We start from the raw sequence: 25,158 nt of genomic DNA on the forward strand, positions 1-25,158 counted from the left end.
TAAAACTGCCTAATTTATTACTTGTCTTTTCAGTTACATTAATGAAATATGGTTAAATGAATTTAAACTTCCTATTTTATTGTTTGTCTTTTTCAATTACCTTAATGAAATATCCTTAAATAAATTTGGACATAATGTCATTTAATCAACCAAAAAAACTCATGAGTTATCTTTACGTGCATAATTTTAATAATGGAGATTTTAAAAAACGTGCATCATTAAAATATTACCTAAAACATGCAGCACTAATATATAACATGCATCAATAAAACTAAAATTTGACTCACACAATTGTACGGATATTATTTTCAGTTGATTAAATTTAAAAATAACTATTTATTCAAAAAATATTTAAGAATGGCTATGTTTTTAAAAATTATATGGTATTATTTGCTCATAACTCATTTGTCATTTGATAAATTGTTAGAAAAAGTTTTTTAGCATAATATAACTCAGTTGTCATTTGCTAAATTTATGGTTTTTATTTATATTTTTTATTATTTAATTATAATATTTTCATTTTATATTTGAAAGATAAATGAATTTTCTTTCAAACAATATTTTTGTAAATGTATTTTTTAAAAAAATAATCAATTAAAATTGTTATTGTCATTGAATATCATTATTTTTGACATAATTTGAGTTTTCGTTTACATCAAAACTTATCATATTTTAGGATAATTTTAATTTAAAATGTAATTTTCATATTTTCCAAACAAAATCTAAAAATATTTTTTAAATATTTTGTTATAATTGTTAAAAAAATATTGAGTTGCATTTCAAATAAAAAGATAAGGATACTAAAAATATTCTAATTAAAATATGTAAAATTTAATATAGTTTTATGGAAATGGTCAAAATAAAAAAAAATTACACATAAAATAATCATGATTTTGTTAACTGGGCGGATCATTATTTATATGATATCGCACACGAAATAAAAATTTCTGTTTTTAAAATTATCTAATTAACTCTATACTCATTTTTTTATATTTTTATATTTTTTATATGATATCACACATTCGTAAAAAAATAGATAGTTTAAGATGCAAAAAAAAATATTTACTTAATGAATATAATATGAACGAATATTAAAAATACATCATTAAATAAAATAAATAATTAAAAACTGAAAATTCATATACGCGCTGGCGCGCAGATCAAGTTCTAGTTTAATATTATAAATAAATGCTATAGGCTAATCTCTCTCGCTCCTTGACTCTTCCATTACTCAGCTCCATGGTAGAAGGCATCTTGGCTCCTGCAAAATAAAATAAAATATTGCAATTGCTATTTGCATAATATTCCTTTTCAAAAAGCTCCGAGTACATGTCCATGATTAGGGTATATTATGTTTTTAGAATTATACTGTATTTTTTTCTTTTTAGAGTAAAATCTATTTTAATCCTCTTTTATTCTAACTTTGTAATAAAAATAGAATTTTTTTGTCGATATAATAAAAATAGAATTATTTTATATACAAAGTAATTCTATTTTTTTAAAGTGAAATTGACTAAAATTAGATCTACGTGAACTAAAAGACTGGCACCTGTCCATAAAATTTCCAAATATAAAATGTAACCAAACTTTAAGTTTGCTTTATATAAATTCATATTCTGGTCTTGTTTTTATATGTAGGAATGATTTGCCTCTATAAAAAATATTTTACACTTTCCTATGTACATCGGAGATGCTCTAAAATCTCATTTCTTCTCGAGATTTATACATGATAAACTATTTTTGATATTCAGATAATTATCTGGATTGGTATTATTGGTCAACCTTTAACAAAAACAGAAGGTATTATTGGTTAACGTGGGCGCATAATTATTTTTGAAGTCAAACCCTAAAATGGAAACGAAAGCGAACAAAAGGATATAGACAAATCGGTACATATGGCCTAGTGTTGGTTGATGAATTTAGACTAAGTAGTTAGCTAATAAGTGTAGACGTCTTTGTAAGTCTACTTTTATAATTTTATCAAACATGAAATTTTGGTTTTGATATGTTGTTAATTAATAAGTGTATACTACAATCTATTTCTTTAATTTTTCTTTTGCAAAGAATCAATGGTGAAAAACTCTTTGGTGGTTTCATGAACTTAAGTCTGAGACCCTTACTGCTAAACACAATGGATTCACATCTTACGTATGACGTGTGTTTAAATGGTGGCATCCATTTTATAATCAAACTATTACTGCAACTAGATTTTGTTATCATCTAACACTTGAGAAGCAATTCAAAAACTGGCTGTGAAAGTAAACAATTATTGATCTGTGAATGATAGCAATATACAAAGTGAAGTTACATACACACAATGGATATGGACCCCAAAGGTAGCATAAATGCGCCAAATTTGGCCAGTCGCCGAAAATAATATATAAGATACACAATGCGTCAAATTGTAGAGCCTTGAGTAGCTCATGCTTTTACTAAAACAGAAGCTCTTGGGAAACTCTTTCAAGTTCACCTCCTTTGGGCTCTTGAACGCGTGCATCAGCCTTGATCACTAGCTCTGAGTTGGTGTTAACTCCACATTTTATGAGATGAATGGGGCTGAAGAACCTGGGTTGAATAGGAGGACTGCCTTCTTCCAAGTTAAGCAAATGTGCATCACCTCTCATTTATTGTAAAATCTGATAAACCGAGCAAACTAAATCCATGAGCATAAGAACACCTATACAAAAACAATCAAAGTAACCTCAGAACTTTATCATTTATTTACAAGAGAGATGATGTACCTTTCTTCTTTTGTGGTCAACGGACTCCAGAACTGATCGAAGCTTAGCCACTTGGCCAGCATCTTCTGCCGCCAAAGTACCAGCAATATCCTGTAGCACGGTTACATATTAGGCATCATTCCCAACGAAATTGCTCAGCATAGGCCGTGTTAAGCCAGCCACAACAACATTAATTTGCACTATAATTTTCGTAGCAATGAAATTGCATACCTTCATATGCTGCATTTGAGAAGTATATATACATGGTCTGCATACTCGGATACAAAGCTTCCACCCGTCTTGCAATTTTCTCGTCTCAGAGTTTCATGATTGATGTTGTCATATCAACAACCAGTGGAGAATCTCTCTTAAACGTCTGTTAAAGAAACAAACAAACAAAAACAGTTTCAAATCTTTTTGTCAGATTAAGAGAAACGTAAAGTGAAACCTACCTAGACCGAGCCATGCCAAGAGCTGAGAAGCTAACCTGCAAGTGCAACCCAAACTAGAAAATTCAGAAAACTCTAATAATGAACTATCAAGTTCAGGGAATATTACGAGCTAAACTTACAAGATCTTTGTGATGAGTTGTCTTCGGGGTGGCCCTCTGGAATCTTTAATGATTCGCTGAAACAACATTGATACTTTCAACATCTCCCCCATCTGAGACCAGAAGCACTGCTCGCCGTGAAACTAACCAGATCTGAAACAAAAGAAAATTAAAAGGTTACTTAACAAACAAACAACTACGAAATCGACAACAACGACTACAACCGACACGACAACAACAACGACATGACTCCGACGAAGTTCTGAAAATAGACATCAAACAGACCTTGTCAGAGGGAAGATGTTGCAGCGACGACGGGACGGTGATGGAAACTACTTGAAGACCGCCGGAAATCGTGCCGAAAATCGTGCCGGAAATCGCCTTGTCGGAGAGAAAAACGACGCTAGGTTTTGTGATTTTAACCTAATTTCACAAAAGAAAGTGTATTTATATGTGGGGTACGTGATCCGGTTAGGTTAAAATTTTCATGGTTTAAGTTTGGTTAAATTAAACTATTTTGGTTAAAGTCTGGTTAGCTTAAATTATTTTCGGTTTGGTAGACTTGTAAATAAGTCTACTATGATTTTTTTGATATTTATCTTTTATTATTTTTAAGTATTCAAAAAAATCATAGTAGACTTTAAGTAAAATTTTCGGAGTATATGATTTAAATTTCTTTTGTTCTTAATTTTTTTAATAGTTTATTGTTTTAATAATTTTAATATATGATTTACTAAATTTCTTTTTTAATAGTTATAATATATGATTTCACATTTTTATTCATAAAAAACTAAATTTAATTTAAAAATAATATTTTCTGTAAAACGGATTAACGTAGACTGAAAAAATTGTCTACAGTGAAGTAGACTTTATTGTAAGTTTACGAAACCCTAAACCACAAATCTCAAACCTTAAATATTTGCTTGATAATCAAAAAAATCCTAACAATTGTATCAAATATCAAAATTTGCAAAATATAAACTACTCAACACTAATATACAAATTTAAATTAATAAAAAAATTTCAATCTAAAATCTAACCCTATGAATCTAACCCTTATAGACATAACATGTTAGAACTTTTTGTTGTTATACCATAACCAATGTTCTAACACATGGTTACCAAATCAATATATATTCTCTTAAATTGTTAAATTATATAAACTTTTAATTTATAAACCTCATATTAACCCTTATATTGAAGGTTAACTAAAAATTTCACAACAAATATTTTTATACATTTTTAAAATTAAATTATTAGATCACATTAAAATGTAGACTATATAATAAGTCTACAAGGTAGACTTTGTATGAAGTCTACATGTATGTAGACTTCTTTCTGTTATGTGTAGACTTATGAAGGACATAAATGTAAAATACATTTATTTATTTTTGTTTGGTCATAAAGATTAAATAATACTTTTACCATTTTTTTAAATTGGTTTTGTATTTGACTGAAAATGGAATACACTTTTAGGTTTGACTTGGGTTGGTTATAGCAAATGTCCCTATAATTAATGGATTTGCTATGGATTCGATAGCATTGTTTCATCCTAATCCTCACTTTTTCTTTTCACCTAACAAACTTGTTGACGAACCAAAAGAGTCTTCAGAACACATTTTCAGACTTAAATCAACCGTAATGGTGCCTTATAATATATTACATTAATTCGATCGATAGGAAAAAGAAAGAAGAAAGATAAGTATATCACTTTTTTTTAACACACTTAAGAGCTGTAATATAGATGAACGCAGAACACGATACTGTGATTTTGCCACATATACTCTTTACAATCAATTTCACAAAATAAATATGAAACGGCTACTCAAATTGATGACATGACTTTCGGAAAAATATGACATGGATAATTTCATTTAATGTTGATTTATATTTTTGGCAAACTTATTAGAATATGGTAATAATTCATATATTACATTTAATATTGATATTTCTTTTTGGTAAACTTTTTTTAAATATGGTAATAGCTCATACATTTGTATTAGCTATGGTAATAGCTCATACATTTAAATATGGTAATAGCTCATACATTTAAATTACATTTTTAAACTTTTTTTCAAATTTTGAAATGCTATTATTTTTGTATAATTATACAATTTGTATTACTAAAACTTTCAAAAATTTCTACCATTTAAAAAAAAAATTAAATATCTAACCGTAAAATCATTAGTTTTTTATACATCTACAAATTTTATAAATATTGTTTAAGCTAATTTGATAATTATACAATTTTTATTAGTTTTATGCAAATTGATTTAATATATATCAAATCTATATTAAATATTAGTAAGAAAATAATAAAATATATAATATTTAATAAATTTATTTTAAAATATACATTAGATTTAAAAAACTTCTTACTGCACATGGTTCAGGAAGACACCTAGTGCAAATACAATTATCAGCAAGGAAAGTTTTTATTCGTGTGGTCACGTCTTATGTGGATAGAAATTACGATTCAAAACAGTAGCAATCCAAAGACAACCACTTGCAACAATATCCTATATATGGGCTTGTGTATGTATATTGATTCTGTTATTTGAGTCCAAACTCAAGTGATCAACCAAAGTACATATCAAGAAACTTGTTGGAGTTGCTTATGTGCAAATAAATTAAATGTCTCATCACAAATGTATAATTTTCAATCTTTTTTCTCAAAACATTGGATTTATCTTCATCATCTGAGTATTGTTTGATCTATACTAATTTTTTATTTTTCTTTCAGAACTCTAGGTAAAATATTGAAATATCATTGTTTGTATATATGGTAGCTAAACAATTTTCAAGAGAGACACATGTGGACATGACTTGCTGATTAACCCCGGTCACTTAACCGGAGTTCTTAACTCATGATTTGATTTTTTTTTTTTTTACACTTTTCGGCTAAGAAACGGCTCTTATATTTCTTATTTAAGAGAAGGTTCTTAACTTTTCTTAGTTAAAATCTAAGAAAATCTAAGAATCGTCTCTTATCCGAAGCTAAGAACCCTAGCTAAGAGAATGTGGTTAATAATGGTCTTATGTCTCTTGTGCAAACGTGGTATTCTTTTTATTTTCTAATCACTTAGTTAAAAACAAAAATAACTTACATAACAGTCGAAAGCGTTGAAGACCATTTTTTTTGTCAGGTGTGTTGAAGAACTTCATAGCAATGCGAAAGCTAGCTAGGCAAAGAAACAACACCGAAACATAAAATACCAAAATTGTTGTCTTAATTTTATGTTTTAGTATTTCTTTATACACGTGTGGGAACGGTTAACTAGATATGGACTGGCGAGGTCTGAACCCTGGTTTATTATTGGTGATCTCAACGAGATTACTGGAAATCATGAAAAAGATGGAGGGTCTATAAGGAGTGCGGATTCTTTTATCCCTTTCAATAACATGATAAGGAATAGTGGTTTACTAGAATTTCCGGCTAAAGGAAATAAATGGTCCTGGCAAGGGAGAAGAGGAAAAGGGAAAGGGGCAGTGATGGTTAGATGTCGATTGGACCGTGCTCTAGCAAATGAAGAGTGGCATACTCTATTTCCATGTTCCTTTACAGAGTATCTTGGGATGGTGGCTTCTGATCATCGGCCAGTGGTGGCTTATTTAGAAGATAAAGTTCCCAGAAGGAAAGGACAATTTCGGTTCGATAAGAGGTGGATTGGACAAGCGGGTCTCCTGGAATCAATAACAATGGGTTGGCTAGACCATAGCGAAGGAAGATCAGGAGGGGAGCAGAGAGTATCGTAGGAAAAATTAGTAATTGTCGTCATGAAATTGCTAAATGGCGGAAAAATAATCCACCCTACGGAAAAGAAAAAATAAATGAGCTACAACAGGCACTTGAAGAGGTACAAATGGATAATAACAGATCTCAAGAGGATATTTTGGAGGTGTCTAGGAAATTACAAGACGCATACAAGGATGAAGAAGATTATTGGCACCAAAAAAGTAGGAACATGTGGTATTCTTCTGGTGATCTTAACACAAAATTTTATCATGCTTTGACTAAGCAAATGAGGGTCCGTAATAGAATTGTAGGACTACATGATGCTAATGGGAATTGGATTACAGAGGATAATGGTGTGGAAAAGGTGGCAGTAGGCTATTTTGAAGATTTATTTAGTACCACCTCTCCATCGGAATTCGATAGTTTCCTGACAGAGATTACACCGGGTATCACTCCTCAGATGAATCAACGTCTATTAAGGATGGCGACAGAGGAGGAGGTTAAGGAGGCTTTGTTTATGATGCACCCAGAAAAAGCGCCCGGACCGGACGGCATGACAACATTATTTTTTCAACACTCCTGGCATATTATTAAGAATGATTTGGTCGAGATGGTGAATAATTTTTTGGTTTCGGGGGCAATGGATGCACGATTAAATATTACTAATATCTGTATGATACCAAAAACGGAGAGACCTACAAGGATGACAGAACTGCGGCCAATCAGTCTCTGTAATGTCGGATATAAAATCATTTTCAAGGTTTTGTGTCAGCGATTGAAAATCTATCTTCCCTTACTCATATCTGAAACTCAATCGGCATTTGTGGCAGGAAGAGTGATTTCTGATAATATTCTTATCGCCCAGGAAATGTTTCACGGATTGCGGACCAATAAAGCATGTCAAGGAAAGTATATGGCAATAAAAACGGATATGAGCAAAGCATATGATAGAGTCGAATGGGATTTTATTAAGGCTTTATTGCAGAAAATGGGTTTTGATCTTCATTGGATTAAATTGATGATGGAATGTATTTCATCGGTTCAATATCGGGTTCTTATAAATGGTCAACCACGTGGCCTCATTGTTCCACATAGGGGTTTACGTCAAGGAGATCCTTTATCGCCTTACTTATTTATTCTTTGCACTGAGGCTTTAATTGCAAATATAAAAAAGGCAGAGAGAGGGCAACAAATTTCGGGAATGAAGGTGGCTCGAGCTTGCCCATCGATTTCTCATTTGCTTTTTGCGGATGATAGTCTTTTTTTTTGTAAAGCTCAAAAGGAAGAGTGTCAAACTATTCTTCAGATTTTAAAAGAATATGAGGCAGTTTCAGGGCAGCTAATTAATTTTGATAAGTCATCCATTCAATTTGGATATAAGATTGAAGAATCTGTCAGACAAGAATTAAGGGATATTTTGGGTATTCAGAATCTTGGAGGAATGGGATCATACCTTGGTTTACCAGAAAATCTGGGGGGATCAAAGATTCAAGTTTTCAACTTTATACAAGATCGTTTAAGTAATAGAGTCAATGGGTGGACTTTCAAGTTTTTCACAAAAGGTGGAAAGGAAGTGATCATTAAAACAGTGATTACGGCATTACCAAATCATACGATGTCCTGCTATCGATTGCCTAAAGCAACGGTGAAAAAACTGACAAGCGCGGTATCACAATTTTGGTGGAGTCCAGGGGGAAGTACAAGAGGCATACACTGGAAATCATGGGACAAGGTATGTGTAGACAAAGAGGATGGAGGTCTGGGGTTTAAAGATATCACTGATTTCAACACAGCGATGCTTGGTAAACAGTTATGGCGTTTAATAGAGAAGCCAGACACCTTATTTTCTCGAGTTTTCAAAGGTCGGTATTTTAGGAATGCTTCACCCTTGGAACCGATTCGTTCATATTCTCCGTCATACGGCTGGCGGAGTATTATTTCTGCTAGATCTCTGGTTAGTAAAGGACTAATCAAAAGGGTGGGATCAGGGTCTTCTATATTCGTATGGAATGACCTTGGCTCCCAACCACTCGCCCGAGACCAGCTAATAAAAATCAACATAATTTATACCCGGACCTTACAGTAGAGTCCCTCATTGACTCTACCTCGCGTACTTGGAATTCAGACGCAATTCAGGCTTTGGTGGACCCTCAGGATGCGAAACTTATAGAAAGTATTCCCCTAAGCAGGACTCAGCGGGTTGATAGAGATGGATGGCACTTTACAAAAAATGGAAAATATACGGTCAAATCAGGATATCAGGTAGAGCGGATTTATCCAGATAGAGAAAGAGTACCAATACTGATTGGTCCCACAGTGGATGTATTGAAGGCTTTCTGCTGGAAAATACGGTGTTCGCCAAAGCTAAAACATTTCCTATGGCAACTAGTGACAGGGTGTATAGCAGTGCGGAAGAATTTACAAGCAAGGGGGATTCAAGGGGATATTTGTTGTGCAAGATGTGGAGCTCCTGAGGAATCAATAAATCATGTGTTTTTTGAATGTCCTCCAGCTCTCCAAGTTTGGGCTCTTTCGAAGATACCATCAAATCCAACTATTTTCCCAACAAGTTCTCTCTTCACAAACATGAATCATCTATTCTGGAGAGTTTTACCACAGATGGAGGATCACCAGTTTGTATGGATACTATGGTACATCTGGAAAGCTAGGAATAATAAAGTTTTCAGCAATTTGGATATGGACCCTATGGATACGCTTAAATTGGCGGAAACAGAATCGACATTGTGGGCTGAGGCACAAGTTGTGAATGACCAGAGGATGCCACCACCAATAATAGATATGATATTGCCGTCGATCCCAGGAAGATGGTGTTTCATAGATGGCTCGTGGAAAGAGGGGGTTACTTTTTCAGGGCAAGGTTGGCTTAGTACTTTGGAAGGTTTTAATGGATTGTTGGGGGCGAGGAATGTTCGGGCTAGTCTTTCGCCTCTTCATGCGGAGATGGAAGCGCTACTATGGGCAATGGAATGTATGAGGAATTTACGTCAATTTCAGGTCACGTTTGCAACAGATTGTTCTCAATTGGTGAAGATGGTTTCGGAACCAGAAGAATGGCCACCTTTTGCAAATTATTTGGATGATATCAAGATCCTGAAAGAGAGTTTCACCCGATCAGAGCTTATCTATGTACCACGAACGCACAATTCAAAGGCGGATAGTCTAGCACGCAGTGCTAGAAAGCAATCGTCTTTCGTCGTTCACATGGATGAAGATTCGTCGTTCACATGGATGAAGATTACCCGGTTTGGTTTACAGAGTCAGTATTGTATTGTTGATGACAAAAAAAAAAAAAAATATTTCTTTATATTTTATTTTCTATTATTGATTTTTTCCAGTTTTAACCTTTAAGTGATTTTGGGCACAATTTCTCAGATAGACAAAAAATCTGAATTGAATCCGAAGAGTATCCGAACATCCGGAGTCCAGACAACCAACATTAGCAAGTGAAAAAAAAACACTTATTGTCAAGCTAAACAGTCTCAATGACTTTGGGCTTCTTTTCCCTCTTTACAAATATGTAATGGCCTAATGGGCTTAGTTCAGAACCCAAACATCATAATCATCTATGACGTGCTCCACACACAAATAAATTTTTTGATCAAATCCAACGGATGAGATTCATTCATTACCAATTGCACCGCACGCCGTCGTTTCCCGTACAAGACAAAATAGTGTAAGGTAGGCCAGGGCATTTTAACCGGACCCCAAGACCCGAACCGGAACCGACCCGAAAATACAGGTTCGGATCCGGGTCCAGGTCCATGCTAAGTACCTATTGATTTTTTTTTTTGGATCCGCGGGTCTCGGTTCGGGTCCGGGTCCTACCCGAGACCCATTCGGGTACCCGAAGTACCCGAAAATAATTGTATATACTAGGTATATTTGGGTGATTGGGTATATTTTTGATATTTCGGATTTTTTTTAAAGTTTCGGGTTTGGATTTTCGGGTATAATTGTAGGTTTTTGGTGAAATTTTAGATTTTTAGAAAATATAATTTGGGTACTCGGGTAAAATTCGGATATGTTTTGGATTTTCGGATCTGATTTTGGATAAATTTTTGGGTATTTTTTCGGTTCTTCGGGTATTTTTAGAGTTTTCGGATCCAGTTCGGGTACTTCGGGTCTATTTCAGGTCCTAGCATATGAAAAATTTTGGGTATTTTACGGGTATTGAAATTATAGACCCGAACCGATCCGGACCCGATAAGACCCGACCCGGAACCGATCCGAAAAGTTATAAGTACCTATATGGGTCTAAATTGCTAGGACCTGGATCCGATAATACCCGATCCGAACCCGATCCGAAGACCCGGATGCCCAGGGCTGGATGAGAAAATAAAAAGAGCATCTTCCGACAAAGAAAAATAAACGAAATCGGGTTCCTCCGGGCGACAAGCGAAGGCGGTTCATCTTCAAACCTCTCGTCACCAGGTACGGTTTCGTCCTTCTGTAACTGTTATGTTAAGATTCGTGAAAAATCGTTAGTCAGAAACCGACGGAGATTATTGATTTATGTTCCGAGATTCTGGAATCCTCTTGGTCTGATCTGTTTATTACGGAACCGTTTGTATTATCTCTCAGGCACTATATCACTTAATTAATGGAGTTAAAGAGCATTAAGGACGCGTTTGATCGCGTTGCAAACAAGCAGAAACTCTCATACACCAAAACACACGAGATTATTCAGCTGCTCTCTCAAGAACTCGACAAGGCCTTGAGCATATTACAGGAAGCACCACCACAGTTCGATCACAGATCTATCCTCGCCGATGTGAAGAAAACGTTCATGGAGAATCAGCTTGACGTTGCTCTCACCAAGTACCCCAAATTCCTCGAGAAGCAACTCAACTCCGACATATCAAAGGCTTACAGACACAACATCGAGTTCAATACACATGTCGTGAACCAGATAATAGCCAACTTCTTGTACCGTCAAGGAATGTTCGACATCGGCGACTGCTTCCTCGCCGAGACTGGTGATGAATCTGAGTGCTCCACAAGACAGTCTTTCGTCGAAATGCATCAGATAGTGGACGCTATGGAGAAGAGAGAGCTTGGACCAGCTCTTAACTGGGCAGCCTCAAACTCAGAGAAGCTAAAGCAAACAAGATCCGATTTAGAGATGAAGCTTCACAGCTTACGCTTCCTGGAGATAGCTAAAGAGTCCCAAAACTCCCAAGAAGCTATCAACTACGCGAGGAAACACATCGCGGGATACGCTGATAGCAGCTCCCTTTACGAGATCCAGAAGCTCTTTTGTTCTCTCTTATGGAGTAAAAACCTCGAACACTCGCCGTACTCTAAACTCCTCTCTCCCTCTCGATGGGACAAAGCAGCGAGAGAGCTGACGAGACAGTACTGCAACATCCTACTCGGCGAACCATCTGAAAGTGCGTTGAGCATAACGCTAACGGCGGGGACGCAAGCTTTACCTGTGCTGTTGAAGTACATGAACGTGACGGCGAGCAGCAAGAAGGTTGATTGGCAGAGTATGGAGCAGCTTCCTGTGGCCGTGGAGCTGTCCGAGGAGTTTCAGTTTCACTCGGTGTTTGTGTGTCCTGTCTCTAAGGAGCAGGCGAGCGATGAGAATCCTCCGATGATGATGTCGTGTGGTCACGTGCTGTGTAAGCAGACGATCAACAAGATGTCGAAGAATGGTGCGAAGTCTTCTTTCAAGTGTCCTTATTGTCCCACCGATGTTGACATCCTGAGGTGTAGGCAGTTGCATTTTTGAAATGGGTTTGTGTTTTGCTACGTGTTTGGTTTGTTCAACTTTCTATATATTAATAGATTCTTTACATTTCCGTACATTTTGACAAAAAAAAGTTGGCTATTATCTGGTTCACGACATGTGTATCGTGATTTTCATGTTGCTTGACTGTACAAGAAGTTGGCTATTATCTGGTTCACGACATGTGTATCGCCGAGACATGTGTACCTACATTATTATATCACGCCATTTTCATGTTGACAAAAAAAAAAACAACTCCATTTTGCATAATGTAGGTAGTTTAAAATTTAAAACACAAAAAAATTGTTACTTTAAAAAAATATCATTTAATATATGTATTAAATATAACTGAAACCAATCATAAATAAGTGTGTATATTTTGATTGGTAACATTATTTCTAATAGATTCAAAAGTTACATAGGAATATGAAAATAATTTATATTTTAAAACAAATACAAATATCTAAAATTACTTATATTATGAAACAAAGGAGTAGAATGTTACAAAGAAAAAACATCATCTCTCATTTTAGTTTTATTAGATTTTTAGTCCATTTATTAATATTACATAGATGTAATCATGTAACTTAATATGGTTCTTGTGTAGTTGAATAATCAAACTGTAACGGCGTCGTTAGAGCTTCTGGTGCTGCTACTCGAACATCTTCATTAGCATTACTCTTGATCATATTACCACATCCTCCACTGCAGTTACCGCAGGAACCGCCACCGCATGAGCCGCCACCGCAGCCACTGATCTTCGTCATCCCACCACATCTTCCACCGCCTCCACTGCACCCACTACCACCACAACCACCACAATGACCACCTTCTTCTTCAGTAATGTTCCCACTTTTTACACCACAACCAACACCGCAGCCACCGCTAGCATTAAGCTCCTTAGAATAGCACTTAGCACCACCATTTACCTTCTCAGCTGCTTCCAAAACTGGAGTAGTGACGTCCAAATTCATCATTGTTTCTTCTTCTAACTTCACTTGATCAGTCAAAACTCCAGTCTCCTCTTTTATTACATTAGCTTTCACTTTGTCTAAAGAGCCTTCCTTCTTGAGAAGATCACTGAGTATGAAAGCAGATACTATTCCAAGCAAAACAAACCATCTCTCATTTGCCTGCATGCATATCAAAATATATAAAAACCTTTTTAACTCACAAGTAAACAAAACGGTGCGTTTTGAGACTTTACCTCAATAGAACCAGTTTTCAAATCTAGCAGCCCTATAGCTTTACCATAAGGATGTATCTTTGAGAACTCAACAGCAGTCATGAAAAAATCTTGCTCACTTCTCAGCTTTGCACAATGTTTTGGCTCATACTCCAGCTTCCTCCCTGAGTAAACTCTCACCATTCTCTCACCCATAATCTCAAACAAAGGACCATCTCTCTCACAACTCCTTATCTTCTTAAGTGACCATTTACAATCAAGCAAAGACCAATAACTCCCATCATACTCTGCCATCACCAAACTTTCACCACTCCCTTTCTCACCAATCACTTGTCTTGTATCACCGCTAGAGTTTCTCATCTGAAGACTCATCACCTCTGTCTCGGATTCATCTACAACGCGTGTAAACACCTTAGCAAGACGTGCCTTTCCGACAAGAGGGAAGAAACAAGAGTCTTTCAGTGAAGGTCTTGTCTGAACCATGTGTAGAACAGTCGGACTAGGAGTTGGTGGAGTAAACGAGACAGCAACTCGCAGAGAGATGGGGTCCTTTCCTCTTTTAGCTGGTGTTGTTAACTCAAGCCACTTCTCAACAGAGAGTCTACTAACCGGAAACAGAAACTCAGACAAAGACAAAGACACAAACCCTAAGGCTTTAGACTTAGAAGACATTAGCTGAAACCTAAGCTCTCCTCTAGGCTCACACTTAAACATAGCGACTTGCTTCTCCCCACAAGACTCGGACAAAATACTAAGCTTACGCTCAGCGTTAAACAACGAATCAGGTTGTGTTTTACTAAACACAACAAACACTTTCCCTTTATAAGCATCTGGCAAGTTCTTAACACCAACAATCTCCAACACAACCTCAATAACATCCACCTCTGGAGATTGTATCACCATTACATCCTCTTCAGCAGTTATTAACTTCTTCCCCAAGAAACCACAAGGAGAAGCTGTAACCCTCTTTGGGGTGTTACCTCGGTTCATAGCACCAGCTTTCCAGTACCTTGCACCAAACGTTTCTTCCCACATAGCAGTAGTTCCAGAGAAGCCAGTATCCAGCTTCTTACCTTTGCTACGGTCAGAGTCCGTGTCATCATGCTCCAAGACCTTACCGATCATCTTCGTCATGTCCTTGCAGTAAGAGAGAGCGTGGAGCTGGTGCGTGTGCCAGATTAGGTCGATATCGTAAGTTGGAACGCAGAAAAGCTTAACCGATCTTTCTCGGTTTCTCTTGATCAAGTAGAGGAAGGCTTTGTATCTAGCCACAGCTTCTCGGAGGAAGACGTCGTTGTCTACGTGAGGTCTTGAGACTTGGTAGTAGAACGGAGATTGTCTCTTGACAGCTGAAACAAGATCATAAGTGGTGGTGGTGTGTTTTCTCTCTGTTTCTGAGGTTGTCTTGTTGATCAAGTCAAGGTCATAAGGCTCTGTAGGGTAGAGTCTCCTCCATAGAGTTTCAGTTTGTGACTTGGAGGTTCCATTAACGGAAGATGAGACGTTAGAGTTGTCGAGGACTCTCCCATAGAGTTCCTCGCAGTCAGTCTTGTACCTCACCTGGATGATTAGTCAACAGAGGTTTTAGCCTAATAGGTATTGAATCAAGAAGTGAGATGTGGATTTCAAGATTTTTACCGGGTTGAGTCTGTGGCAATGCCAAACCCATTCACAGTCAAGAGGAGGGACTAATGGTCCTTCACAGATGGAAGAGGGCTCAGTGTATTTAGCTAGCAAAGGAAGCCAACAAGCTTTGTATCTGAACAACGACAATAACAATATCATCAAATTTGAAACAAGAGCCCTAACTTGGACACCAAGTCTCTACACTCTGTGAAACTATCCCTAGGTTTTTGAATATGATGCAAAGAAAGAAAGAAAGATGCACCTGTAGATGGCTCTTTCGAGTGCAGGGCCATCGAAGAGATAACGGTTCCGGTCAACAGCTGCGAGGAACTGAAGCTGTTGTTTGGCTGCAGCAAAGAGGTCAACGCTTATCTCTATCTTCTGAGCTTCGAGCCATTCCAGTTTTTGATTCATTTCCTCGTCCATCTCTTACAAGTTTTACGAGAAAAGTCTTAGTAAAACACAAAAGTTTTTGATATGTTTGTTATCGTGCAAGAACACGCTTTTGAGAGAAAAGTATGAACTTGAGTTTGACAAAGAAGTCTTCAAAGGCCACTATATATAGTGGTTTGGTTTCTCACCTTCTTCTATACAAAATCACAAAGAGACGTCATTATCTCTTGGTAAACTAATAATATATCCTACGAATGTCAGCTCCTATAAGATCTCCTCTGTAATTAATTGTCATTATATTAATTACAATGTTTGTTATATTTTTTTTGTCAACATTTAAAAAAGTCTATGATTCATTCTACACATAAATTGTTGTTAAATTAACTTAAGCTTTACATTTTCCAATTCAATAAACTGTTGATTATCAGAATAAGAAAAATAATCGAAGGTGGAGGAAATTACATGAGAAGATCACATAATCGGGTTTGGAGGAACAAAAAGCATGTCCATGATTTTGCTGACAATCCAGTTTACGAGTTCCATAAGTAATTGAATTTGAGCCTTAATAAACGTTCAACGCCAACAACATGACCAAGTCTTCTTTTTTACTTTGAATTTCTCTTTTTTTTTAAAACAATAATAAAGACTTTTAATTTCATTGGACATATTCTGAAATCCACATATTTTCTTAGAAATCACATCACAGCAAATTTCGATGTTAATAAAAACAATTCAATTATATAATCAAGCGAGTAATAAAAGGAGGATATAAACCTTACATAGAGTGTCCACGTAGACAAAAATAATCGGCCAATGAAAAATTATATTTTTGCCATGTCACCTCTTCATTTGTTTTTTACAAAATGATCCTTTAACTTTTTACTTAAACAATTATAACCGAAAATATTTTTTTAGTGAAATATATTATTTATATAAATATAATTATACTTTTTATTTACATAACAGTTTGTAAAGAAATATTTAGCGTAAATAATATCATAATTTTATAAAATACTAAAATAAATTGGGTTAGTTTTCAACTTTCACAAATAAAAAGTATTATTTGTAAACTTAGAAAAGAATATATCAAGAATATTCTTTTTCAGGAGAAGAAATAGAAAAATACATCGGAGACAAATTCATCTCTATTATGAAATTCCTCTATTTTAGAGAAAAAATAGATGAATACATTGGAGATGGTCTAAGGCATGGCCGACATAAATGATCGGTTTCAGTTTTTCTGATTCTTACTATTCTAATGTTTCAATATAATTTGAATATTCTCTTTGTTTTATAATATAATGGTTTAAAAGTATTTTTTGTTTCACTATATAAATTGTTTTTATATTTCAATGTAACTTTATATTTATTGGATATTGTGTAAATTAAATTATGTAAATTACTGTGTAATTGATTAAATTTATATATTAAATGACTGTTTTCTAAAGTAATAACTTTTAAATATTACATATTTTAATTAAAACTGATTACATTTGAAACATATAGAATAATCTATAAACTAACTATATTTAGATATGAGGACAAAATTGTAAAGTCGTCTCACCTTAAATTTCTTTCATTCTGTGCATTCCTAATTGAAAGGAGATAATCAACATCTAATATTATGTTACTCTCAGTATATTAGAAATGGTCGAACCGTAAATCAATTAAGGATGATGTAAGGAAAACATAAAAATGTATTTCGAGTTATCACAAATATAGAATCAATTGACAACAACTTAATTATGTCCAGCGTAGGACAACAGAGAAGAGTTTCCGTACCTTCTAATATTATAATATCTCACTATATTAGTGTCTAAATCAATTTTCTCTAGCACAAATACTCACTCCATCCTTGGAGTTTAAGCTTTTCCATCTGATGATATTAGTAGTTTGATCCCAAAAAAAAAGAAACGGTCGAACTGTACATTGTAATTGGAGAAATAAAATAAACAAAAATCAACCGAAGACTTTTAAGCTATATGAAACAAAAATTGGAAATAGCAATTCTCTTTAATTAAAGAATAAGGCAATAAAATTGTAAAAATAAAAAATAAAACAAAAAATATACACAGAAAGAAAGATTTAGTAAAATAAAATCATAATATAATTTCCATAATTGATAGTGCTCACTTACACTAAAAAATCTAAATTTACAACATACACAATTTTATTTACATCTTTAAACCTATTATCTAATTAAAATGATTCTAAAAAAGTGTCATCAAGAAGAGTTAGAAAATATACGATAAAATATAATACATAACGTTAAAAATACATTATCACTGATCACTAAAAAATCATGTTAGTAGTAATAAAAATGAAATGACAACACATTTATTAAAACCATAGAACGACACACAATAAGGTGTTATTAAATATACAAACTACAAATTAAATATGCTCAATGCAAACACACATAAAAATGAGACATCATATTTAGATATATTTAAATAAATAATTTTAAATATATTATATTCTTGATAATCTTAAAATTACTTAAAAAGAAAGTAAATTATTAAAACAATAATAAACAAATAAAACTAAAGCAATATTTTGTAGCGTCAAAATAATAAATGAATAAAAAATATATTATGTTAATAAAATAGATTTTAGATTTTAAAGACTTCTAATTCATGTAATATTACAAAATTCAAAATTTGTTTATTACAATTAATATTTTACCATTAGATATATTAAAATAATATTCTAGATCGATATTCAATTGTCAGTTTTCAACTATTACACGTAAAAAATATTATTAAGTACGCTTTTTTTTAAAAGGAGGTTTTATATTTTAAGTAGGTTATTGAAGTACTTTTTCTTTTCGTGAATTTATTCGAGATGAGATTCCGATCTTTTAAACTAAGATAATTTATATTCTATACATAATTATATTTTTTTTACATAACTCTAAAATCTCGGACTTGATTCTTCGTATTTTATTAGTTAATTGTGTGACATATAATAGAAATACTTACTTCAAACTAAAAATATTAAAAAAAATCAAATTTAAAAATTAGTTATATATAATTTAATATACAAAAAATTCACATACAAATAAAAATGATAAATGTAACAAATTTAAATATATTATCTGTGGGTAGCGCGGAGAAATGATCTAGTATATCTTAAAAGCTTCATCCACTAACATATAATCCGGTAATTATCTAATCTATTAAAAGGGGAGTACATTTTGTACTTAGCCCTGACTTTTCCACAAAAATTACCTTCTCATGCCACTGGTATTAAACACAGAGTTTTGCATTTAAATTAAACCGGACACACACGATTGGTCCAATAAATTAGATCTACAAAACCATCACAAACCACTTAATCTTCGGTAGCTACATTAACTTATGTATCTTTAACAATAAAACATACTTTTCTCTCTTTTCCTGCCGCCACATCGTTAGGAAGGAGTGGGCAAATTTGGACACCTGTCTCCCTTTGAAAAAAAATTCTCAAGCTGTGATATTACGTGTATACGCACACCAAATAACCTAATGTGCACACTACCATAATCGAATGGTATGTCGATGTAGCACTTTAGGATCGAATCCACAGAGACCAAATCTTACACTTTATTTTTATGGGATCAGAATCAAGCTAAAACAATATGGGGGTTTTAAAGTTTGTGGTAACGTAAAAAGCAAGTAACAAGATTAATTAAAGTTTAAGATTATAAAAGATGCTAAGTCTAGGGCGATGGATCCGGTGTCAAAACGATCATGAGCCAAATAACTATTCAAGGAACAATTCAAACAAGTCTAGAACTCGAAAAACAAATAAAGTTTGACCCACTGTCGTGGTGTCTCCCCTTTTATCAAGCAATTCTAACACCTAAACTGTCGTTTGGATTAGAATATGAAGACAAACATTAAGTTCAGATTCGATTTGTTCACAATTTGCCCTAACATCTACTTTCGCTGGTTAGGGACAAATCGCCCATTCATGATATTTCTAGCAACCTAAAACACTTTTGATGATTAGATTAAACCTAGAATCATGCACTAAGTAGCTAGTTTAATGCAGGCAGTAAGCGCAATCATGAATAGAAACAATCAAAACATATATCCTTATTTGTATTTAACTCATGGATCTAAACACCCTACACCCTAGACTAAGCAAGGTGACTACTCAGCCATGGAGCAAGAAAACACAGAGACAGAGATATAAAGCAACATGAAATATGACTGAAATAAAGTAATAGGGTTCAGGGGGTTCTTCTCTAAATCGAGAGAGATGGCCTTCTCCCTTTACAAAGTAGCAAAATCTCAAGTCTCCCACTCTAAGGTCTGGTTTCTTCTCCAAGAAAAATGCGTAGTATGATAAAGAGAAACAGAAAATATGATATATCAAAGCCACAGGCGGCTGGGAGAGAAAATAGGGATAATTAGGGCAAATCCCGTAATGATTGTAGTTTCCTTAAAAATCTCTGCCGCTGGAACACTCACTCGGAACAGTCACTCGGGTTGCTCCGCTATCTGACTGTTCTGCGTGAAAACCACCAAATTGCATTGTTTTCTGCCTCTTTTGTTCCAGCTGGTCCATCTCCCATCCAATGCAACTCCAGACCTGTAATGACTCCAAAAGGACTAGAAAGACTCGATAAAGACTTGAAAACCAATTTAAAAGCATATATACAAGATGTATAAAACACCATATATCAATTCCCCCAGACTTAGATCCTTGTTTGTCCTCAAACAATGTCAAGTATCAAGAACAAGGAGAAAGGTTTGAAAGTGTGAGAACTCTCCTATTCTCAGCAACCATACTTTAACCACGAATCTCTGAACCATACAAGCAGTAAAACTAGGACAACACACCTTTACCGGAACCCCACTGACTGCTGTTCAAAAATCGGCTCCATACTCTTCATCTCAAACCTGAAAAAGCAATACTATCGAGACATAACTCCCTACATTCATTTAAGAGTAGCGTGAGCTTCTCATCACAGGCATCATTCAGGGTAGACGGTCTAGGTGTGGAACAGGCTATTTAATGGTGGAGTTAAAAGTGTTTAGGGGCTACCATTTCATTGAAGAGGATGCAGGATATCACACAAAATGACAAGAGATGATAGATCCATTGATGTCCACAGCCTCTACTCGTTTTTGCTCTATCTGGTGCGACTGTTCTGATGACGGAACAGGCAACTGATTGTTGTGCATTCCACTTTCCTTTTGGTACCCACTCCTTTGCTCGATCTTTCCAGTGGCTCATATTTCTTTGATCTCATCCCCTTCTCCATCACCTTATTTTGGTTTTTTTTTTTTTTTTTTTTTTTTTTTTTGAAGACTGATATGGTGATGTGACAAAGAAGGAGGTCATACATGATGGTTCTGAGTGCCACTGGTGGTTCTGATTTCGCAACCATCCTGGTTCTCCACCCCTGCTCTTGCGCAGTTCATTGGTTATGGAGCGGTTGCTCCCTTAATCTGCTTGTTCTCCTTTCTGCCATAATTTCTGGAGCAGTAACGAGTAGGAGGCTGCGTTGATCCTTTCCTCTCCGACCTTTTTGCACATATCTGCACATATGACACTGAAAAACAAATGCATGAAGGTGGAATAAAGGCTAAGGTGCAGGGTGGGAACTAGCTAAAGATGAGCTAGCCACTCAGGATCAGCAAGATGGATAAAAAGGATAAGAAGTCCTGAGTGTGTTCTCGTTTCCCTGATCTAATGCCCATAACAAGAAGAATTTCAGTTAAGATTAGGTTCAAGTAAGGTGGAGTTAAGTCTACCCAGTGTAACCTGATCGGCTGAGAACTTCTGGAGAATCAAGTGAGATATGTCAGGGTGTTCCAGGTCCACATGTGTGTCTTTCGCCACTGCTAAGGTCACTGAATAAGATAACTAAAGCACAAGGTGGTCAGTGATCAACACAAAATAAGGTCCTAATTCCCACAAAGTTTTGACTGACTCAATAAAAACTGATTCAAATTGACCCAAAAGAAAAACAAAAGAAAGAAACGAGTTAGTAAACAACGAAAACCCTCCCCTAGACTTACTTCACAACGTCCCTGGTGTGAAAATAAATCAGAGAGAAGGAGAAAACAAGAATAAATATTTTTTTTTTTTTTTTGGGTTGAGATACTTACCTGAGTGGAGCAGGCGCTCCATGAAAGTTCTGGGTGTTCTATCGTCAGATGATCGCCTGGAACAACCGCTCTTTTCAGGGGGGTAGGTTGTTCCGTTTCTGCAACCCAGAATTTTTGAAGTATCTCGGATTTTTTTTTTTGCTTTTTGACCTGAGACTCAATAAACTAAAACGAAAATAAGTAAACAAAAACAAAAGCAAGTTATATTTACACGTACCAGTGGGTTGCCTCCCACCAAGCGCTTGGTTTAAGTCTCTAGCTTGACTTGGTGACTGGGATCAGTCGGGTTGAGCAGGAGGACTTGTTCCAAAACAAGCTCCACAATCAGACATGTTCAACTTCAAAACTCTGCTCAGCAACCCTTTCACAGTAGCTTCTCCTTTCTCTCTCAGCTCATGTGTGAGCATTACTCTGACTTTAGAGAAAGGTTTAAAGGTACCCTTGCACTTTACCTCATACTCAATGGATTTCTCATCACACAAGCGAGGTATCAAAGTCATCATAGGATCACCCTTGACCCTTTTCTTCTGAACTTTCTGTTTCACCCTTGAATTCTCTCTGAATTTAGTAGGACCAGTGTTAGGATCTTCATCAGATAACAACCTGCTCTCATCCTTATCACCATGCTCCTTCTCTGGAACAACCTTCAGCTTTTCTACATCAAACACTGAGATGCGAGAGGCGTGTGATGAGGAAGATCTGGTGGGTACAGCCTTGTAGAAAACTTTCTTGTTGATGTTGGAGAAGCAGACTCTCTTGTTGGGCATATCGATGGTTTCTCCAACAGTAGCCATGAATGTCCTTCCAAATATCAAAGGCATCTCATGATCCTTGTTCATCTCAACAACTTGAAACTCAGCAGGAACAATGCATTCCCCTACTTGAACATGAAGGCTGCGGATGGTTCCATATGGGACTGCTCTAGAAGAGTTTGCAAAGGTCAGGGTCAGCTGAGAGCGCTCAACATCAGCAATACCCAAATCGTCTACAATAGCCTTTGAGACGAGATTCACACAAGAACCAGAGTCACAAAGAGCATCCTTGAAGGTTGTTCCTGCGATGGAACATGGGAAAACAAACTTTCCAGGATCATCAACCTTAGGCAATACCTTCAGTGCTGGTGTAGACAGAGCTTTGGCATAGAGGACCTTGATCTCCTCTTGAGTCTCTCTACAGTTTCTAAAAAACTTGAGCAATGGACGAATCTGCAGAGCATCTTCAAATGCAAGTTCTTTAGGAAGCCTTCTCACCATCTTGTTAAAACCTATCAGCTGCTCTTCACTAATGGGATCCATCAGATGTCTAGGTGGAATTGGATAGGGAACCTTGGGAACATAGACTCGAGATGGTGGAGTCTCAGCAGGTTCGCTAGGAGCAGTCACTCCAGAGCTAGCAGACTGCTCTGCTCTCTCTTCTGCGCCTGGAGCAGTCTCAGCGAACGGCTGCTCTATTGCATTACAGTGCTCAGTCCTAGGATTTTTATCAGTTCTTTCAGGGAGCGTCTCTTGTTGCCTCTTGACACTCTCAGCTGTTTGAGCAAGCTGAACATCGATCTTTCTCATATGGATCGCAAGATTGTCATACTTGTTATTCAGCTCAGTGAACATGTTGCCCATCCTGGTGTCAATTTCTGTGGTTATCTGATTCAACACCTTGGCCTGAACCTGCTGACCCTGCAACAGCTGTTGCATCATCATACCCAGACTTTGCAGCTCATCTGGTTGACTGTTCTCGTTAGCTGGAACAACTTGCTGATTGCTCTGCGGTTGTCGCTTGTTCTGGTTCTGAATATGTCCGGCCGTAGCTTGCTCCATGCCGAAGACATGCCCTTGGTTGTTTTTCAGTAGCTGATCAACCTTGGCAGTCAGCTCATCTATTTTCTGGGTGTCAGAACTGTTCCCTTTCATGGAGCAATCACTCTCCTCTTTCTTATTAGCTGAGCTAGCAGCCATGTTCTCAATCAGCTTAAACGCTCCATCAGTGGTTTGAGTCATGAAGTCTCCATTGCTCGCAGAGTTCAGAGCACCTTGGTATTTCCAGTCCACTCCATCATAGAAAATGTCCAGGAGGTAATCATCATCAAATCCATGGTGAGGACATTCTCTGCGATAGTCATTGAAGCGCTCCCATGTGTCGCAGAAAGGCTCATCAGTGAGCTGTCTGAAGGAGGTGATCTTGTTCCTCAATGCAGCTGTTCTCGCCTTAGAGTAGAAATGGCTGAGGAACGCTGATCGGACCTGTTCCCATGAAGTGAGAGAGCCGGTAGGGAGAGAGTTCAACCACCGTGCAGCTTTTCCATCAAGAGAGAATGGGAATAACATGCACGTGATGTAGTCTGGTGGAACACCATTCACGCGAGTGAAACTACAGACTTTTTCGAAGCTCTCAATATGCTCCATTGGAATTTCTGTAGAGAGACCAGAGAACACCTTTCTCTGTACTAGACCAATCAAAGCAGGCTTGATCTCGAAGTCCTGCCTGGTGCAGAGTGGAGGAACAATGGCAGAGCGCGTAGTAGGGATGTTACGCGGAAGGTTTCTCTGCCCGATTGGAACAGTCTGCGCCTGTTGTTCTTGCTGCGCGAGAGCAGCCTGTTCAGCAGCATCCTGCTGAGCTTGGATGGTCTGCTGCATTTGTTGCATCTGCTGCATTTGTTGCATCTGCTGCTGCATGAGTGCATAGCCGCAGCGAGATCATCCTGATTGGCGTGATCACCCATAGTGGTGTCAGTTTGCCTTGGTTGTTGACGGTTCTGACGTTTTAATCTCGCTAGTTCTTCGTTGGTGAGCTGATGCAATGGTCCTTGTGCGTTGCTCCGAGTATGTCTACTGGTCATGCACCTGGATCATTAGCTGTGACAAAGAAACAGAGGCGAGTTAGATATCTTAGACTTAAAATGAAACTGAAAAGTAGAGGTAAAAAAATCTGGTCCCCGTCGCAACGGCGCCAAATTGATATTACGTGTATACGCACACCAAATAACCTAATGTGCACACTACCACAATCGAATGGTATGTCGATGTAGCACTTTAGGATCGAATCCACAGAGACCAAATCTTACACTTTATTTTTATGGGATCAGAATCAAGCT

At 36.1% G+C, this 25,158-nt stretch overlaps 2 protein-coding genes, 1 long non-coding RNA gene and 1 other non-coding gene across 4 annotated transcripts; 2 read left to right on the forward strand and 2 right to left on the reverse strand.

The window, feature by feature from the left end:
* Positions 1-2,253: 2,253 nt before the first annotated feature.
* LOC125605083 lies at positions 2,254-3,706 on the reverse strand. The gene is made up of 6 exons (XR_007336627.1): positions 3,556-3,706; positions 3,292-3,423; positions 3,173-3,207; positions 2,952-3,096; positions 2,742-2,831; positions 2,254-2,636 (listed from the first exon to the last, which is right to left on the reverse strand). It is a non-coding gene; the product is annotated as an uncharacterized LOC125605083 (long non-coding RNA).
* Positions 3,707-11,286: 7,580 nt separating this feature from the next.
* On the forward strand, positions 11,287-12,835 carry LOC125605085 (protein RMD5 homolog). Its single transcript, XM_048775091.1, has 2 exons — positions 11,287-11,458; positions 11,609-12,835. The coding sequence occupies exon 2, from the start codon at positions 11,628-11,630 to the stop codon at positions 12,759-12,761; it is 1,134 nt and encodes a 377-aa protein (XP_048631048.1). The 5' UTR covers positions 11,287-11,458; positions 11,609-11,627; the 3' UTR covers positions 12,762-12,835.
* Positions 12,836-13,266: 431 nt separating this feature from the next.
* Positions 13,267-16,105, reverse strand: LOC125605084 (glycine-rich domain-containing protein 2-like). The gene is made up of 4 exons (XM_048775090.1): positions 15,833-16,105; positions 15,583-15,703; positions 13,966-15,504; positions 13,267-13,891 (listed from the first exon to the last, which is right to left on the reverse strand). The coding sequence occupies exons 1-4, from the start codon at positions 15,994-15,996 to the stop codon at positions 13,346-13,348; spliced, it is 2,370 nt and encodes a 789-aa protein (XP_048631047.1). The 5' UTR covers positions 15,997-16,105; the 3' UTR covers positions 13,267-13,345.
* An 8,044-nt stretch (positions 16,106-24,149) lies between these two features.
* LOC125605093 lies at positions 24,150-24,256 on the forward strand. The gene has a single exon (XR_007336639.1). It is a non-coding gene; the product is annotated as a small nucleolar RNA R71 (small nucleolar RNA).
* Positions 24,257-25,158: the final 902 nt, after the last annotated feature.

The sequence above is a fragment of the Brassica napus genome, unplaced genomic scaffold, assembly GCF_020379485.1.
Source record: "Brassica napus cultivar Da-Ae unplaced genomic scaffold, Da-Ae ScsIHWf_69;HRSCAF=117, whole genome shotgun sequence".
NCBI lineage: Eukaryota > Viridiplantae > Streptophyta > Magnoliopsida > Brassicales > Brassicaceae > Brassica > Brassica napus.

Coding starts and splice junctions, on each gene's coding strand:
- LOC125605085 (XM_048775091.1), top strand. CDS start 11,628: ATGGAGTTAAAGAGCATTAAGGACGCGTTTGATCGCGTTGCAAACAAG.
- LOC125605084 (XM_048775090.1), bottom strand. CDS start 15,996: ATGGACGAGGAAATGAATCAAAAACTGGAATGGCTCGAAGCTCAGAAG. Junction 15,505..15,582: donor ATTGCCACAGACTCAACCCG/GTAAAAATCTTG, acceptor CTAATCATCCAG/GTGAGGTACAAGACTGACTG. Junction 13,892..13,965: donor TGAAAACTGGTTCTATTGAG/GTAAAGTCTCAA, acceptor ATATGCATGCAG/GCAAATGAGAGATGGTTTGT.